This window comes from Oncorhynchus tshawytscha, linkage group LG32 (assembly GCF_018296145.1).
Source record: "Oncorhynchus tshawytscha isolate Ot180627B linkage group LG32, Otsh_v2.0, whole genome shotgun sequence".
NCBI classification, from domain to species: domain Eukaryota; kingdom Metazoa; phylum Chordata; class Actinopteri; order Salmoniformes; family Salmonidae; genus Oncorhynchus; species Oncorhynchus tshawytscha.
Genome location: NC_056460.1, coordinates 11,110,085 through 11,127,628, shown reverse-complemented (window position 1 = coordinate 11,127,628; position 17,544 = coordinate 11,110,085). Strand labels below are relative to the sequence as shown.

The 17,544-nt window shown below is 43.8% G+C and overlaps 2 protein-coding genes across 4 annotated transcripts in view; both read right to left on the bottom strand.

Moving 5' to 3' along the window:
- The window catches only part of rab11fip4a (RAB11 family interacting protein 4 (class II) a), an 87,343-nt gene extending 76,649 nt beyond the window's left edge, over window positions 1-10,694 (bottom strand). Inside the window, exons 1-3 of one of the 2 annotated variants that reach the window (XM_024396540.2) lie at window positions 9,319-10,694; window positions 5,305-5,392; window positions 3,114-3,199 (exon numbers count right to left, since the gene is read on the bottom strand). In XM_024396540.2, the coding sequence (XP_024252308.1) occupies window positions 3,114-3,199; window positions 5,305-5,392; window positions 9,319-9,528 (384 nt within the window). In that variant the 5' untranslated portion in view covers window positions 9,529-10,694. The remainder of the gene's footprint in view (window positions 1-3,113; window positions 3,200-5,304; window positions 5,393-9,318) is intronic. The other variant, XM_024396541.2, reaches the window with a different exon arrangement.
- On the bottom strand, window positions 10,405-17,196 carry LOC112230307 (CCN family member 1). Of its 2 annotated transcripts, XM_024396543.2 has the most exons (5): window positions 16,839-17,196; window positions 15,589-15,802; window positions 14,212-14,583; window positions 13,754-13,932; window positions 10,405-12,734 (listed from the first exon to the last, which is right to left on the bottom strand). In XM_024396543.2, exons 1-5 carry the CDS (start codon window positions 16,887-16,889, stop codon window positions 12,429-12,431), a joined length of 1,122 nt encoding a protein of 373 aa, XP_024252311.1. In that variant the 5' UTR covers window positions 16,890-17,196; the 3' UTR covers window positions 10,405-12,428. The 2 variants fall into 2 exon arrangements, with proteins under 2 accessions (XP_024252311.1, XP_024252312.1); XM_024396544.2 differs by lacking the exons at window positions 15,589-15,802; window positions 16,839-17,196 and adding an exon at window positions 15,018-15,545.
- Between the last annotated feature and the right edge of the window lie 348 nt (window positions 17,197-17,544).

The following is a 17,544-nucleotide window of genomic DNA, read 5'->3' as shown; positions in this document are numbered from 1 at the left end:
TCTCTCTACCCCTACCTCCCTGCTGCACATCTAGACCAAGCTCTCATCACACACACACACACACACACACACACACACACACAGTCTTTACACACACACACACACACACACAGTCTTTATCACTCTCTCCTCCCCTGCAATGCTCAGCGCACCAGCTTCATCTGTCTCTGTTACCTGCCAAAACAAATTCCCCCAGCCTTCCCCTCTGTGTGTGTGTGTGTGTGTGTGTGTGTGTGTGTGTGTGTGTGTGTGTGTGTGTGTGTGTGTGTGTGTGTGTGTGTGCATTCGCTCAGCACAGTGTGCACTTGCTCAGCACAGTATCCGTTTGAGTGAACAGGCTAATAAATCCTGTGTACCTCCTCTTACACTAATGAGGTGGATGACACACTTCTCCTCCTCCTCCTATCTCTCTCTCTCTTAGTTTCTCTCTAGAGGCGGCACTGGAGCACAGGGATTCTGGGATTCTGTCTCCTCACAATGGCAACCAAGTTTTCCCTCCACAAACCTCTTTAGTCCAGAGCTCAGCTGGAACACTGGATAACAACCCCACTGTCCCAGGAAACTACTCTCTCCCACCCAAACTAACCCCCAAAACATCAATACAAAAACAATGTACACTATCTTGCTCGTCAAGAGAAAAGCTATTCACAATGTACTTACAAATAGTTCCAAACTTGTCCTGCGAATGTATATACGTTCAGCTACAGGTAGAGTCCCTGTTCACCACAACTACCTGTGCCTATACCAGGTATGAGACACCAAACATCTCCCAGCATCTAGTGTAACAGATTGAGTAGACACTAGAGGAGGGAGACGTGAACGTGATCAAATTATACATGACCATCTGACAGTTGGACGCAAGTCAGCCCCTGGAACTGGAACCATCTTTATCTAGGACCAGGCCAACTCACACATACACACATTTACACACACATACACACCTACATTGAGTGTAGGGTAGTAAGGGAACTCTATAAGTTGGGCCCCGTAACCATTCCACCCATGACCATGGTGATGACATTTTCTCTTTGGAACATGGTACGAACAACAAACTATTCACATGTATCAGGTCAGCTGTAAATCAACCAGACACTATAGCCTCTGTGTGAGCGTGTGTTTGTTTGTGTGTGATGGATTTATAGCTTCAACTGTTTGGGAGAATTCAGTCAACTTCAGTTGAACTACTACATATACCACCAGGGTCATACAGTTCCATTGCCTTGTGAATGAGACTACCTTTGTTCAATGACATTTCCAGTGAAGGAGAGAGAGGCATTTTGTAATGTCAGAGTCACTTTACAAAAGCTATTGATGGCAGGAGACGGAAATGTATTAAATTACCCGCTTTGTATATATTTCAAGAGCATATATATATATACTGTATATTTCTCCATGTGGATAATGACATGGCATTTGCAAAGGAAGCCTTGGAAGAAAAACGCTCTCAATCTGGGTACTCACAGAGAGGGCTGACATAAAAGGATACACAGACATAAAATACAAAAGATGTATGTCTTTATCCTATCCTTTATCCTGTAACTCTCAGAAATGGAGTGAAAGTACTACTCTGTAACTGTGTCACACTGATGCCATATCAAGATGTGAGAAAACAGAAAAGCAAAACATTCATTAGTTAATACCTACTGACATTAAACCATGGGCATTAACATTGCTTTCATAAAAAGAGAGACCCCTGGCCTAGTGTTGTGGTAGAAAGCGTTACCACACTATATCTTGTTTCCCCAGAGATGACCGGGAGAGTGGGACATTACAATGACACATACTGTAACACCTCTCCAGTGGAGACCTGGGTTCAAATACATTGAGCATTTGCTCTAGCCTGCCTAGAGTGCCAGATGGAAATTATTTTAAATAATATTTGAACCCAGGTCTGCTCCAGTGTGGTGAAACCTTTGGGGGCATCTCTTGGAAACAATGTTATAGACTGTACACCACTCATGACATAATAAGCCAATTATCTTAGTTTACTGACCTTAAATGAGAGAGAAGCTGTGAAACAAAGGCCATGTCTACAGAATGGGGCTGGGCTGGGGAGAATCTGGGCCAGCTACTGTGACTACTCTTTGGCAATGGAATGGATAAAGTACGCCACCCTCTGGTCACATGAGGTACTTACGCTGAAAAACTGTACTGAAATTTAACTTTGAAGTAAACTACTAGGCCTACAATAAAATCGAAATAAGTAATGTTGGCAAAGACATACATTTGTAAAGGTATGGTGCAACTATATTTGATGTGATGCCTAAGAAGCACTGACTGTATTTTCACTGTGTGAAAATTCCAGTTCTTTTGTATTAGCTTTTGCTGTTGACCACTGCCTCCTTGTGGATGAAAAAGAGAAGACACTCAAGCTGACAAGTTGGTTGGATGTCCTTTGGGTGGTGGATCCATTCTTGATACACAGGGGAAACTGTTGAGTGTGAAAAACCCAGCAGCGTTGCAGTTCTTGACACACTTAAACCAGTGTGCCTGGCACCCACTACCATACCCAATTCAAAGGCACTTAAATTTTTTGTCTTGCCTTCTGAATGGCACACATACACAATCCACATCTCAAATGTCTCAAGGCTTAAAAATCCTTCTACACTGATTGAAGGGGATTTAACAAGTGGCATCAATAAGGGATCAGAGCTTTCACCTGGATTGTTTTGTATACTCAGTGTATAAACCTTGACAGTGTCCCAAATGATACCCTACTCCCTTTATAGAGCACTAGTTTTGACCAAGGCCCATAGAGCTCTGCTCAAAAGTACTGCACTAAGGAATAGGATGGCATTTGTGAAGCAGACATCCCCTGTTAATCCATTGTGTGAGAGTTAGCCTTGACTTTAGTTGAGCCTTGAGTTTATGTCCGGATTCACGTGCTGACATTAATCTAGGTTTATCCACCGCGCAGAGAGAAAAGACTGTAAAAATGTAACCACATTATGGGTCTGATTTGGGATGAAGGGCTTAGAAAGTCAACGCTCCCATGTTACAAGAAAACAATATAGTTTGAGGGTTTCACATGACTTTCGACTTGGTAATGAAAAGAGGGGTGTACAACTATAGAGGCTGGCCTGGCGAAGGGCACACACACACACATTATGTACCTGGTAGTAGTAACCGTTGTCAGTCTCATAGGGACGCCGTGTGATACTGCGAGCTCCCAGTGTGGTCTTCAGGACCCCCTCACAGCCTGAAAGAGAGAGGGGGAGAAGGTGTTCTTTACATACTGTACAGAATAACATGGCATTCTTTAACTCCCACTGTCTCTCCATCCCTGGGTCGCTTTTCTTTCCATCAAATGAAATCCTTGATGTGAGACCTTGTTGTTCTTGTTAGCCATTATATTAACATAAAGTAATGAGACATCAAGACAGAAAACAACTGCCACAGTTACATGAGGTAGACTAGTTGAGCTCACAATCCATTCCCTGTAAGTATTTAGGAAACGTGCACTTCTGCACGTGTATTTACTTTTCTCCTACCTATAATTCAACACACACATATTCACACAGACAGCGAGCCAATAGTGACACGGGGGGATGAAGGAGTGCGTTGGTATGAATTAATAATTGGTTGGGAGTAGGTTAGAAATGCAGTCTTCGGCTTTGTAAGAGTGAGACATGAGGGCTCAGCTTTAACTTAGAGTGGGAGTAGACTAGTAGCAGCTTAATCTGACTAAAACAGAGCCTTCAGTCCATCATCTGTGGTTAATCTGCACCTGACATGACACCACGCATGCACCGTATTAACAAGGCAAACTCCCTGTGCCCATACCCTGCCTTAGCATCACTGCACCATCTGTAGGTTGTGGATTTAGCCCCTGGCTGCTGGGCTGGGACCAGAGTAGAGGCAGGTCACTGCTAAGCATGCACACCTGCTGTCAATCAATTACAATGGAGCTCTATGAGTGTTAGATGTTAGCCGTTAACGTGTCTGGCCCCAGCAATACACAACAATGTCCTGGTTGGCTGGTGCCCCACTCATGTGTCCTGGTTGGTTGGTTCCCCACTCATGTGTCCTGGTTGGCTGGTGCCCCACTCATGTGTCCTGGTTGGTTGGTTCCCCACTCATGTGTCCTGGCGGGGTTGGTTCCCCACTCATGTGTCCTGGTTGGCTGGTGCCCCACTCATGTGTCCTGGTTGGTTGGTTCCCCACTCATGGCTGGTCCTCATGTGTCCTGGTTGGTTGGTTCCCCACTCATGTGTCCTGGTTGGCTGGTGTCCACTCATGTGTCCTGGTTGGCTAGTTCCCCACTCATGTGTCCTGGTTGGCTAGTTCCCCACTCATGTGTCCTGGTTGAAGGTGTCCACTCGTGTGTCCTGGTTGGCTAGTTCCCCACACATGTGTACTGGTTGGCTGGTGTCCACTCATGTGTCCTGGTTGGCTGGTGCCCACTCATGTGTACTGGTTGGTTGGTGTCCATTCATGTGTCCTGGTTGGCTGGTGTCCACTCATGTGTACTGGTTGGCAGAAACAAGTCTTGAGTGTGTAGCAGGGAAAAACAAACTGACCTGGTTTACAGGGACTCTCTCTCTCTAGACAGGCCAAAGAGGAGGCCGGCCGGTCAGTTAGAGCAGTTATGATGAGTTGGCAGAAACCAGCCTTGAGTGTGTAGCAGGGAAAAACAAACTGACCATAGTGAAGATGTTAAGATTCAATCATGGGCAGGATTATCATAATGTCAATGAATGACTCACATAGCCCAAAGCAGACTTTTTATTCTCTAAATTGTAGGGCTTCACTTTTGATTGACACTAACTCTCCAGCATCCTTTATGTCTCTCCACCTTCACTTTCTGATGCTGATGCACTCTTTCTTTAGCCTGGCTGACGAGACTCACGTAGTCAGTGAGGGAGAGCTGACACACTGACTGGACAGGAGGCTGTTGTAAATGCAATATTCAAGCCGAGCTTTGATTGGCTCTCTCAGAAAAAAATAATATTCTGGGGGGTTGAGCTAGACTACTTTCTTATGAAAAAGAGTACAATATTGTTTGACCATTTTGTAGGTAGGCTGCGTATGTATGAACATGTGACTCGACTCTCCTCCATGGTAACTATATGGTAACTAGGCAGTAGGAGTTACCCAGCCTCTTCAGTCCCAGCATCTATAACCTGAGTAGGAGGGTAACGGCAGAATAGTGTTGCTGAATGATGCTCTTCTGCCTCAGTGGGAAGACACCACATGCATGTATGCACGACACACGCAAGCAGACACACGCACATACACACACCAGTAAAACTGAATTATGCAGTTGCCGATGGTTGGCTCCCTGTGCATGCCTCTCAGTCCTACCTTTGATAGCCAGCACTCCATGGCAGAATTCCTTGAAGTTGATCCTGCCCTGAGCATTGGGGTCCAAGCATTTGGCCAACTTCTTCACCTGGAGACCATGGGACAGGCAACAAAAGGGTTGAACAAAATAATGAGTCATGGGTTCGGCTTCATACAATACAAAGAGAATCTATGCAAACCTACAGATGAAATTGTCAACAATCTTTTAATGTCTGACTCAGATTCTCCATGTTAAGTTGCTGACAGCTCTATCTGTCTGTCAGTGAGTGTGTATGTGTGTGTGTGTGTGTGTGTGTGTGTGTGTGTGTGTGTGTGTGTGTGTGTGTGTGTGTGTGTGTGTGTGTGTGTGTGTGTGTGTGTGTGACCTGTAGCTGTGAGCCTCCCACCACCACCTGTTCTAACAGTCCCTCTCTGAATCACTACTGAGTCACTACACCACACCTCATGTTGTTATGACCTAGAGCAAAAGTATGGCTCTTTAGACAGAGGATCTCACTCATATAGAGCCCACATTATAGAATGCATAAGACTGTGTGTGTGTGTGTGTGTGTATATATATATATAGTATATACAGGCATATGCATGTTGTACAACACCGCTGCAACCAACCAATACATGTCGCTCCCACCATCAACCCACATCCACATCTTTCATGTGGGCTGGGGCAGATACCCAGAGGTACTGTACTGTGCTCCTGAATTATGCATTTAATGCACTTTAGATGCTGCCTGCAGCTCTTTCAACTCCTACTTTTAGACTGGGGCTGGTACAACGGTGTCATGAAATTGTAAATGCTGGAGATAGAGACCTGCTAGTGACTGAGAATGACCGTGTGAATACCAGAGAGATTGTGTGTGTGTGTGTGTGTGTGTGTGTGTGTGTGTGTGTGTGTGTGTGTGTGTGTGTGTGTGTGTGTGTGTGTGTGTGTGTGTGTGTGTGTGTGTGTGTGTGTGTGTGTGTGTGTGTGTGTGTGTGTGTGTGTGTGTGTATGTGTGTACGCGTGTGTCTATACATTTGTGTGAGTGTGTCTGAGAATGTGGTGGAAGACAGTTCTTCGACAGACCACACACATACGATGGGTCCTCTCTCCCATCTGTCCAACCTCTGCTATACAGCTGTGCATCACCATCCCTCACCGTGTAAGCCAGCTGTCAGTCAAAACACACACTGGACGGTCACGGCTCCAACACCCTAGATACTGTCGGCACGGCAACTGGGTCAACAGGAAAATACTCAGTGAAATTAAGGTCATTGCGTTGGATAATTTGGACCAGTGAGTCTGAGTTTTTAGTAGATTAAACTCAGTTCTGCTGGATTAGGAGGAGGAGGGGGTCAGTGTGACTGTGAGTGCGTGGATAGAGGGAGTGAACAGGATAGGTCAGAATATGGGAGCAGTGAAAGGATGATGTTGAGGTTATGTGAGGCCAGTGGGACACTGAGAGGTCCAGACAGGTTTAATCTCATCTGCATCATGTTCTGTGTGCGTAACTCAAATCAAATGTATTCATAAAGCCTTTTTTACATCAGCAGTTGTCACAAAGTGTTTATACAGAAACCCAGCCAAAAACCCCAAACATCAAGCAATACAGATGTAGAAGCACAGTGGCTAGGAAAAACTCCCTAGAAAGGCAGGAACCTAGGAAGAAACCTAGAGAGGAACCAGGCTCTGAGGGGTGGCCAGTTCTCTTCTGGCTGTGCCGGATGGAGATTATAAGAGTACATGGCCATTAAGGCCAAATTGTTCTTCAAGATGCTTCAAACGTTCATAGATGACCATCAGTGTCAAATAATATAGTGGCCCATATGTGGTCTAATAAAACTATTGAGGGAAGCTTTGGGGAAATTGTTAAGATGAAAAGATTTAGCTTCATCGAGCTGCCTCTTTCTCAAATACTCATTTAATTTTGAACTAAGGTAGTTCAAACATTAGAATTCAGGGTCCATATTGACCTATTCACTACATCTGCTGAGGGGAGTGTTGATGCTACATGCATAGTTGAACACCCACACTACCTACTATTAATTTCACCCCTTTTTAACACCTATCCACATCATCAAGCGGTACCAGAGCACCAAATCTAGGTCCAAAAGGCTCCCCCAAGCCATAAGACTGCTGAACAATTAATCAAATGAACACCCAGACTTTGTTTTTACACTGCTACTACTCGCTGTTTATCATCTGTGCATAGTCACCAGTACCTACATGTACAAATTACCTCGACTAACCTGTACCCCTGCACATTTACTCAGTACTGGACCCCCTGTATATAGCCTCGTTATTGTTATGTAATTCTACTGTTACTTTTTATTTTTACTTTATTTTATTTAGTAAATATTTTCTTAACTATTTCTTGAACTGTTAAGGGCTTGTAAGTAAGTATTTCACGGTAATGTCTACTACACCTGTTGTATTTGGCGCATGTGACAAATAAAATTTGATTTGATTTGATTCAATCCATGTGCCCACAGTCCATGCAAAGCATCCCAAAGGAACCAATCAGAGCTAATGTTCCAGAGAAGTGATAAGCAACAGAACACGGGGGAGCCAGTCAACACTAATGTTCCTGCCCTGTGACATACAGTGGAACACAAGGGACTTATGTTCAGATGAACAACAACCTATTTTTGGATGGGCCTTACTTCAGTATCATTGTTTATTATCAACAACAGTTAAAAACATCAACATCGGGAGTATATGGGTTGTCCCGTTAAAACTGGTCAGAGGTCAGTTTATGCTTATCAACCTGTGGGAAGTCGAGTGCATCCATCCCCAACTCACACTCAGAACAGTAGGACACACTGCAGGACAGTGGACTCCTGTAGAGCTATGCAGATCTGCCTGTGTATGCATACTATGGCACCCTATTTTGACCAGGGGGACCAGGACCCATAGGGCTCTGGTCAAAAGTAGTGCACTATATAGGGAATAGGGTGTCATTTCAGACACAGCCTATGACTCATTCTTACTGGAAAAAGCCTGTGTGGAGACAGGCAAAGTGGTCTATTACCAACCTAATTATATTTACAAAGATACAGAGCACCAATTAAAATGGTTAATTGTTCACATACAGGGAGTGCCAATTCATTGCACACAATTATTATTCAGACAGAGCAGGTCAGAGAGGGGTTAGGATAAGATAACGTCTCTTGTGTGCTTTGCGCTGTTTCTATTCTAGGCTATATATATCTGTTTCTGAATCTACACAGGCAGGTCTGCTCACACAATCCCTCAGCCAAGTTCAGCAGAGCACAGCCATGCCACGACAAATGGCAGAAGGCTTGTGTTAAGGCCTAATTTATAACAGAGAAACCTCCTTTACTAAAACAAACCTGTCTGTCTATGTTAATTACTGTGTTGAGACTGACACGTTATATTAAATATCAAAAGGCTGATGCAATTGAGAGCTATTGGCTATAGTTCATTAATACTGTCAGAAGAACACAATTAGCCTATTTTCCAGTCTCTCTCAGTAGTTGACCTAATTTCTCTACCACAAAATAACACATTTGGACGAAAATGAGTTTCACTTTTTGGGCCAAAATTAGAGCCCGAATACACGGAATGAGAGTGAAAGGCTGAATCAGATTATCTCACTGGAAAGGGTTACTGAACTCTCCTCCACAGACACACTGAAAACTAGTTCTAACGTTACTTGAAAATAAAATCTCACGTCTCTTGTTTTTTAGCATCCAAGTAAATATACCTTTACAGGTGTAAGACACTTTGTTCAGCTTTTGGTACACATTGAACTACGTTTAATTGCAGTCAACGCTGTAAGAACAATAAAATAAAGCACATATCTACCAAAATGATTTAGCAAGAGCCTGTTCCACTTTATGATAGCCAAACAAAAATGAATTTGTAAGTAAATGTCTATGCATGTGTAATAACAGTTTACACGACACAAAACACAACAAGAAACATAGAAACAAAGCCTTCAAAACGTATAAACAAACGCTACTGTGGCGTACTCCATGAAACACCAGGTGACGCTTGCTTGGAACGTATATTACCTCGTCTCCTTGGCCGAACTGTGAACCGAGGTCTACGAAATGCTCCACGCGAATGAAACCATCCGAATCCTCGTCGCACACGTCGAACACCTCTTTGAGTTTTCTGAGGAACAACAATAGCTGCTCCGGGTCGGGAAGTACACTTTCCATCGGAGGTTTGTTGTCCTGAGGTTGAAAACCCGACTTGAACACTGAAGCAGAGGGCGCCATCCCCGAGGCGGGAACCGCCGCTGCGCTGAGCGCGCTCGAGAGCAGTGCGTGCGTGACTTCACACAATCAGTAGAGCGCGAGGACCACTGGATGCTGCGAGTTGGAAGAGGTTGACATAGATACACAAGCGGGAAAAACCTATAAACAGCAGCCAGGATTAAATGGATAAACATATAATGAATAGAACGGTAGAATCACTGACTTGAATGAGGACACCCGTCCTAGTCATTATATTTTCATGCGTTTAATCCTATCCCTATATGCGAAATCCAGACAGATAATTTTTTGATAAACCTGGCACTGATGACACGTTGGCTACTGTTAAAAAATCACCACCAGAGGGCAAAGTCGTTCAGGACATTTTTTTTTGTCCTGAATGAGCACGTTTCAGTTTGGGTTTTTCATGTCCACGTAACATGCTTTTTATTGTAAATGTCTGCATATGATTCTGTGAGAATGTCAGTGTTGACCTGTGATATCTCTGTGTACAGTACACTATAAACCAGATGCTATTCAATACATTTAATAGTAGGTCTAAACCACCTAAACCTCAATGGCTATGGTCCCCAATGGGTCTCTCCATACATTCTGCCCATACTGACTGGTCGAGTCCGTGCACCCCCCAGCATCCATCCGTACCCTGTCTGTTTGTGTTGATGGCATCAATACTGGAGTTCCTGTTCAGTGATAAAAATAACAGAGTGGCTTTTTAACATCCTTTTCACCCTGACTCAGCCTTAAAGGTATAGACGTAAAGGAATAGTTTAGTATTTTGTTCATTAGTCCACTGTTAGTGATAGCTCACCCAAATTACAAAATGGCGTACAAGTCTACAGACAAGGTATGACAGCAATCCATGCTTGGTTTTTTGTTTACCTAGTCACTGTCTCCAAATCCTTTTTTTTTTTTTCATGTGTGGCACAAAGGTACTGATATTAGCATTTTTTTGTGCTTACTGACCAAATCACCCTAAAGTATCTCAAATTGATTGTGTAGCTCAGGGAAGTTATTATAGATGATCTGGACATGAAGCGTGAAAAATGCTTATATCGGTACCATTGACTTGCATTGGATTTGTGCCAATAGTGGAAACAGTGACCACGTAAACAAAACCAAAGCAGTGATTACTGTCTTACCTTGCCCATAGATTGCTAACAGGGTAAGGAAACCAATATGTAATTTTGTAATTTGGGTGAAATATCCCTTTAACACATTCCCAAAAATGTCAGCAGCCAAGTTGGTGTGTTTTGCAAACTATCCCTTTAAGTTTATCAACCTCTTGCTAGGGGCTAATAAAATGACTGCCAAATGAAAGAATTTGAAACGATACAAGCCAAGTTAAAATAAAACATCACAAGTAACTGAAACTCTATAGCAGGCAGGTCAGCTTTGTATCATGTCACCAACAACAATCACTAGTGCCATTAATAGCTTGGCTACATATTCTCAGTTATGACAAACATACATTTGAAGTAGACGTTGTACTGTATTTTACAGTTTTATAGTAAAACATTTCATATTACAGTTTTGGAGTAACGAATCATCATTAAAGATGTATAAGCAATAGTTTTTCGGATTTCACGAACAGCATACAATACATGAATGAATCCCAAACGTACATAATATTGAAGATTATTCGCCAATGTTATTCATTATCGATTATTCTCTATTATTATTATTATCATTATTATGTATTCATTATTTTTTTTTACTGTTGTTGATCACATTATCTCACTTCGCTTTAGCAACAGTGGCTTTGTCGTTCATGCTAATAAAACGTAACTGAATATGGTAAGAGATTAGAGGTCATTTGAAGTCAATTGGTATTGGTCCAGTCATTTCTGAACACGTCTCATTTACAGACAGTGCTCCTTTTAGTACTGCAGTCAGTGGAGACAGGCTATCTATGATTACCATTCCCTGCATAGAGAACTACTTTGTGCACTCTATAGGGAATAGTGTGCCATTTGAGACACACATTTCTTTCATTACCACCTCTCACATAAACCTCTGTTTTTAGATGGCTCATCATCCCAACTAAACTGAACGTCACTCTCTATTGCGGAAGAGTTAGTGTCAAGTTCTTTGGATAAGAATACAAATAAATAATGTTAATATCGCGAGTACCCTGCGTTGAGCTAAATGCTCCATTTTATCAGTCTCTTCGTCAAGACGTTTCAGCCCATCCAGGCTTGATGTCACTTATCTTCTAAAGTCACGGTTCTCAGTGCATTGTGGGATGCCTCGGTATCACTCCAACCCTCATAGAGCTGGGTTGTAGACTTAGTGCACACCCTAGCAAAATGTTTTGCAACGGATAACCAAAACAAGTATATCCTATTGAACAACTTCAGCTTGTCCCTCCCTGTGTCAGACTTCTTTCTTCCATTTGGTGCCTAGTGAATATGACCCTGGTTAGTGTGGGCAAAGCATCATATCACTTCATACAGCAAATATCTGTACAGTTCCTTCAAGTTCATGTGTTTCTATTCTACAACACAATGCTGTGTTGTCGTCTGTTTCTCTCTGTCGCTGCTGTGGAGGCCTTAGCAACTCATGGCTGGGTCCTGTTCATTATGTCATACCGTAACTAAACAAAAATGGCAGGTGGGACTGTAGGCCTCAGTTCAGACCCATGTCGGAGGAACATTCAGGAGTGGATGGATCACCTGTCAATCAAAACCACTCCATTCAAACATACAGTAAGTACTTTACTATTTGGGGGTTTGCTATTATAGTGCCAGGTTTTCACTGAGAGCCCATTGTGAAGCTCAGTTCTGTTATTTGAGGCCTGCAGAGAAAAACACCCTCAAGGCCCATGGTATTTATTTAAAAAATGTCACCCTTCCCTTGTCAATGTTCTCAGTCAAGTTTGAGGATTCTGTTCCAACACGATCAAGCTAGTCAATGAACGTATGTGTGTCTCCATACATCCAGTGCTGTGGTGGCAAGGCCACTTCGTTGAGATGGCCGCATTCCTTGCTACACTTACACGACTGGATGAACATAGAGTCTCTCTGGAAACGCTCGCCATCCGGGCACACAAAAGTCACAGGAACGGTGCGCGTACGATGCGGCGAGCAGCAGCGGCCATCCGTACAAGCGCCGCAGTAATTGGGCCGGTAGAGGCGGACACTCTGACACTCGCCATACGACAGACCCTTGGGTTCTGGGGCTTTTGGAGTCGGGGAGCACTTCTTGCCCTTCTGTAAAGGGAAGAGAAGGAGGAGGGGGATGAGAGGATGAGAGAGAAAGAGGGAGATAATCAGAGAGAGCAGAAGAAAGTAAAAGTTTCATGCTGTACTGTCGGGGCACCTGTATTGTTTCAATAAAATGACAAACTTTTACAGACATCTTTAAAATAACTTTGAATAAATGTCCAGAAGGCCTATGCAACCAAATCATCATGAATTTATCACTTATCACTAACAAAGTGTCAGTACTGAAAACAAAACAAAAAGTTAATTCAATTATGGTAAAGTTATGAAATTAACTGAACACACACAGTGACAAAACAACGTTTTAAATCAAACTCATTGAAACGCATTAATCTTGCACTCAGACAGACAGAGACCTTATTAGTCTGTGGTAAATCAGCTATAATCTCCCAGCCCACAGTCGTTCGTCCCAAATTGTACCCGGTTCCCTACATAGTACACTACTTTCGACCAGAGCCTTATGGGCACTGTCCAGAGCCCTATCGTCCCTGGTCAAAAGTGGTGCACTAAATAGGGAATAGGGTGGCATTTGGGACGTAAGCACTGAGCCAGAGAAACAGAGGATTAATATAGACACACCATCTCCCTGGCTGAGTGCACAGGGCCCAGGCGCCTAGCTATGGACAGTTGCTTGGCAGGAATGCCGTGGGTGGGGTGGAGGGGACTATATTTAAAAGGGCACCACCGCCAGTGTGAGTAAATCAACGCTAGTCTGTTCCCACCGGGACGTGCTCCGCAGAGGAAACAGTCTAGGGGGTTGTGGGTTTGTTATCAAAGTGATACCAGATCAGTAGATGATAAGGGAGATATTTTTATTGCCTGGGATGATGATGATGATGATGATGATGAAGATATGTGCAGTCACACTCTCTTCTCTTGTACTGCATGCTTGTGCTCATACTGATGGGCAGAGACACATGCACACGCACACGCACACACACACACACACACACACATATACACACACTACACAGTTGCCTATTGCGTTGTCTAAATATAGAATTTACCTTGGGCGGGATGGCTACGTCACCGCAGGGCCGGATGGTGCAGAGGCGCGTCTCTCTATCCAGCTTACACTGGGCGTTGTCGTTGGTGATGCGTGAGGACACTCCCATCCCACAGCTTCGTGAGCACTGGGACCAGTCCGTTGTCTGGACAACACACTTCTCCAACGAATGCTTCCATACTGGGAAGGGTGGGAGGAAGAGGAGCGCGGGAGACAAAGGGGAGGAAGGAAGGGGGTTATAGGGAGAATATACCACAGAGGGAAGAAATCAGGATATAGGACTGGCTGATGTACAGACAAACATGAGTAACTATCGACCAATAGGCATCAACTATTATACCAAAAATGCTAATAGTGCTAGCGATAATCGCTCAGTGTACATGATAAGCTACAGCCAAGTATCAATCATGATCAATAACAATGCATTTGGTCAATGTCAAGAGTGCAACAGTTCCTCACCAGGCAGGTGCTTGTAGCCTTGTTCATTTTCCCAGCCCTTGCCTCTCTCCACCAGCTCATTGCCCAGTGTGTTATCCGGCTGGTACTGGTCTGGCTGAGGTTTGGGTTGTGTTGGTTGGCGATGTTGCTTGGTGGGGGGAAGGCGCCAGGTACCCTTGTGGCAGTCCACGGTGAAGCAGCACTGCCCTGGCACCCTGACCAGCCGGGGGTAGGGGCAGGAGGGGGTGGCGGGGGGCAGACGGTTGGCACAGAGCAGGGAACAGCCTACGACGCCGTCGATGCAGGTACATTGGTGTTTACAGCCGGCACGGAAATTCTCGCCATTCTGGTAGATCCTCCCGTTGTACTCACACGTACGACCCTCCTTTCTCGCTGTTAAGAGAGGGAAATGAGGAGAATGCATTGAATTCCATTGAATTTAGCTCAGCACAGTACAGTACAGTTAGGTACAGTTCAGTACAACTCAATTCAACTTCATAATTCCTTTAGGGGCAATTTAGATGGATACTAAGACCACTTTGAGGTAGTAACATATATATACACATACATACAGTATACACATATATGTTTACGATGTACAGTATGCAATGTGCTATCATGTAACGAGGGGGTATTTTGGGAACCCTATTTCCATGTCTCTGGAGAGTCTAAATATGAGGATGTGTTTTAAAGTCAAAGTACAAGAACCTCCACTGACAATCCCAGGTATGACCGGGAGGAATTTGCCATATACTCCGGTTACACTAGCTGAAACCCCCTTTACGCAATCCTCCCCTTAACAACCAGCCGTCGGCCACTGCACTCACCCCGGGGAGGCACGAGAGGGGCAATAACCGACACTGACATGGCACACAGACTGTAACCCAGAGAGAACATTCAGACCTAGAGGGAGGTCAGAGGGTCAGAGAAAGGAAGACTTGTGAGTAAGAATCCAGAAGAGTCTCTGTCTCCATATCACGGACACGGCGGAGCCTCCATTCTTAGTCTATGAAGGATTGGAATCTTGGTTTGATGTAGATAGAACTAGTTCCATTTTAGTCTGTGAGATTGAGCTCCATAAGGAATCTACTTAACATCCAAATGTCCTCCCCCACTGGGATACAACGTGTTAAGTCCTGGGGCTGTGGTGACGTTCAACACATGGTTGAGTCCTACGGTAATGTTTCTCATACATGCACCCTAAGATGCTATAAAATAAAAACTCAGCATCAACTAACTACGACACATCACACTTGACAAGATACACATACACCATTTATACCTCACCATAGTTCCAACACTGAACACCTACAACCTACATTACACACTTTGAATCCTAACACTTCTACAACACACACTTCCAAACGCCCCCACTTCCTCCCCCTATCACAGCCTTACCCCTGCAGATGCCCTGGGCCAGGGTCACGTCATTGCCGTAGTTGCACTCCAGTCCCTTGTGGTGGTCGCAGGGCATCGTGGGACTGCAGTCCTGGTTCAGCTGGGAGGCACACACCTTGCAGCACCCGCAGCCGTCGGCCACCGCACTCACCCCGGGGAGGCACGAGAAGGGCATGGCTGGACACTCACACACCGCCGGGCAGCTGGCACCCACCTGGAGGAGGAGGAGGAGAGAGGAAAGGGGGGGGGTAGAGGAGAGGTTTAGGTTCATAGGCATAAACAGAGAGAAGCATAGGAAAGCAAAGAGATCATTTTTGTAATGTCATTTCTTGCTGTGGTCTGCCTTCATGGGTAAAACACTACTAGTGATAAATATGCTCTAGGAGTCTATTTCGATCATTTTATGTTCATTGTGAGATGTCAACTGATTATTTAACATGATTATTGTGTCCCATTTAGAGTGGTTTTGAACACTGTTTACAGTGAATTTATATACTTTAACTTCAATATGAAGTACCAATTTAATTTGCCCATATTATTTCTACCCCTTCACCCTTGTGGATGTTTTGTTTGTCTAGGCAGCTGTTTAAGTGTTGTACCCAATCCCCTGCCAACTCATGATTCGAGTCACAGTACATCACTCTTCCTTGCCAACTTCTTCTAGAAAAAAATCTACAGTATGTAAAAAGTCCCACCCTCAGACAGTCAGGCAAAGTTATTTGACAAGCACAAACATGCCTATATATAAAAAAGAAACAATTCAAGGTAGAACTGGTAGGCTACAAAATTAGTCGGTTACATTTTACATTACAGTGCACTTATAACTGTGATTATTCCTGTAATCACAGTGTAACAAGTATTGTAATTACTCATTAGTACACTGGGTTAGGGGTAAGGATTACTACTGATAAGTACATTGTAACTAATTGTAACAATGAGTAATTACAAAACTGTTACACTGTAATTACACGAGCAGTTACACAGTAGGACTGTCTTGTAAAAGTGTTACCAAATAGTCTGTAGGCTACAGCAGTTTGAAAATATATATCTTCAGGCAACAGAAAAAACACGGTAGACAAAGTTCTCACTTGTGTCTCTCTAAAATACAATTACTTGTGTATGTCAAACCACCTCCAACTGGTCATTGCAAACAGCCTAAGTGCTCCACTCATCCGTTGCTATTTTGTTGCATGATTTGCACATGATCGAAATCATACCAATTTGACAGCTGCCAAGGTGATACAACTTACCCGACTGGTGACTGCCATTGTCAAGAAAACAAAGATGATACGTTTTGCCATAATTATTGAAAATTCCAATGAAACGTTAGACAGTTGTCAACAAAAAAAACAAGCTCTGATCTTGTTATTAGTCCGCTTTAAGAGAGTTCTGAACTTTTAAAACCTCTTTCAAGAATAGACTACAATCGCACAGTTGCGTTAGATGAAAAGAAGTAGTTGAAGTGTAGAGAACAGTTCTTTTTATCCCTTCCTCGAGATCGTCACAGCACTCTAAAAAAAATAATTCAACAGAGAGAGTATCCTGATCTACTATATACCAACTCGTGAGCTCCGCAGAAACTCTGCCCATGCGTCGCCATATGTCCAGCCAATTATCATTCGGGCAGCGGGCCAGACATTCCAAATGGGTGGAGTTAAGGAGAGGGCTACAAATTAATTAGGGGGCGTGCTTGGGGATGAATACCATCATTCATAAAATCTGTAGAGGTAGTCCGTGTTTATTTTATTGGCTGGACGAAAATGTAACCGGTGCTTTTAAGTCACATTTAGTTTTACTGACATTCCACCTTTGTAGCCACCGCTCTGCTAAAACCAAGATAAATACACCCGGCTTGCTGGTGAGCGCTGCAGACACTCCCCGTACATAATAATACTTACAGTCGTGGCCAAAAGTTTTGAGAATTACACAAATATTAATTTTCACAAAGTCTGCTGC

Excerpts from the sequence above, each read along its gene's own strand:
- LOC112230307 (XM_024396543.2), bottom strand. The coding sequence starts at position 16,889 with ATGGCAAAACGTATCATCTTTGTTTTCTTGACAATGGCAGTCACCAGT. Across the intron at positions 15,803-16,838 it reads CAATGGCAGTCACCAGTCGG|GTGGGTGCCAGCTGCCCGGC; the intron begins GTAAGTTGTATC and ends CTCCTCCTCCAG. Across the intron at positions 12,735-13,753 it reads ACGTAGCCATCCCGCCCAAG|AAGGGCAAGAAGTGCTCCCC; the intron begins GTAAATTCTATA and ends TTCCCTTTACAG.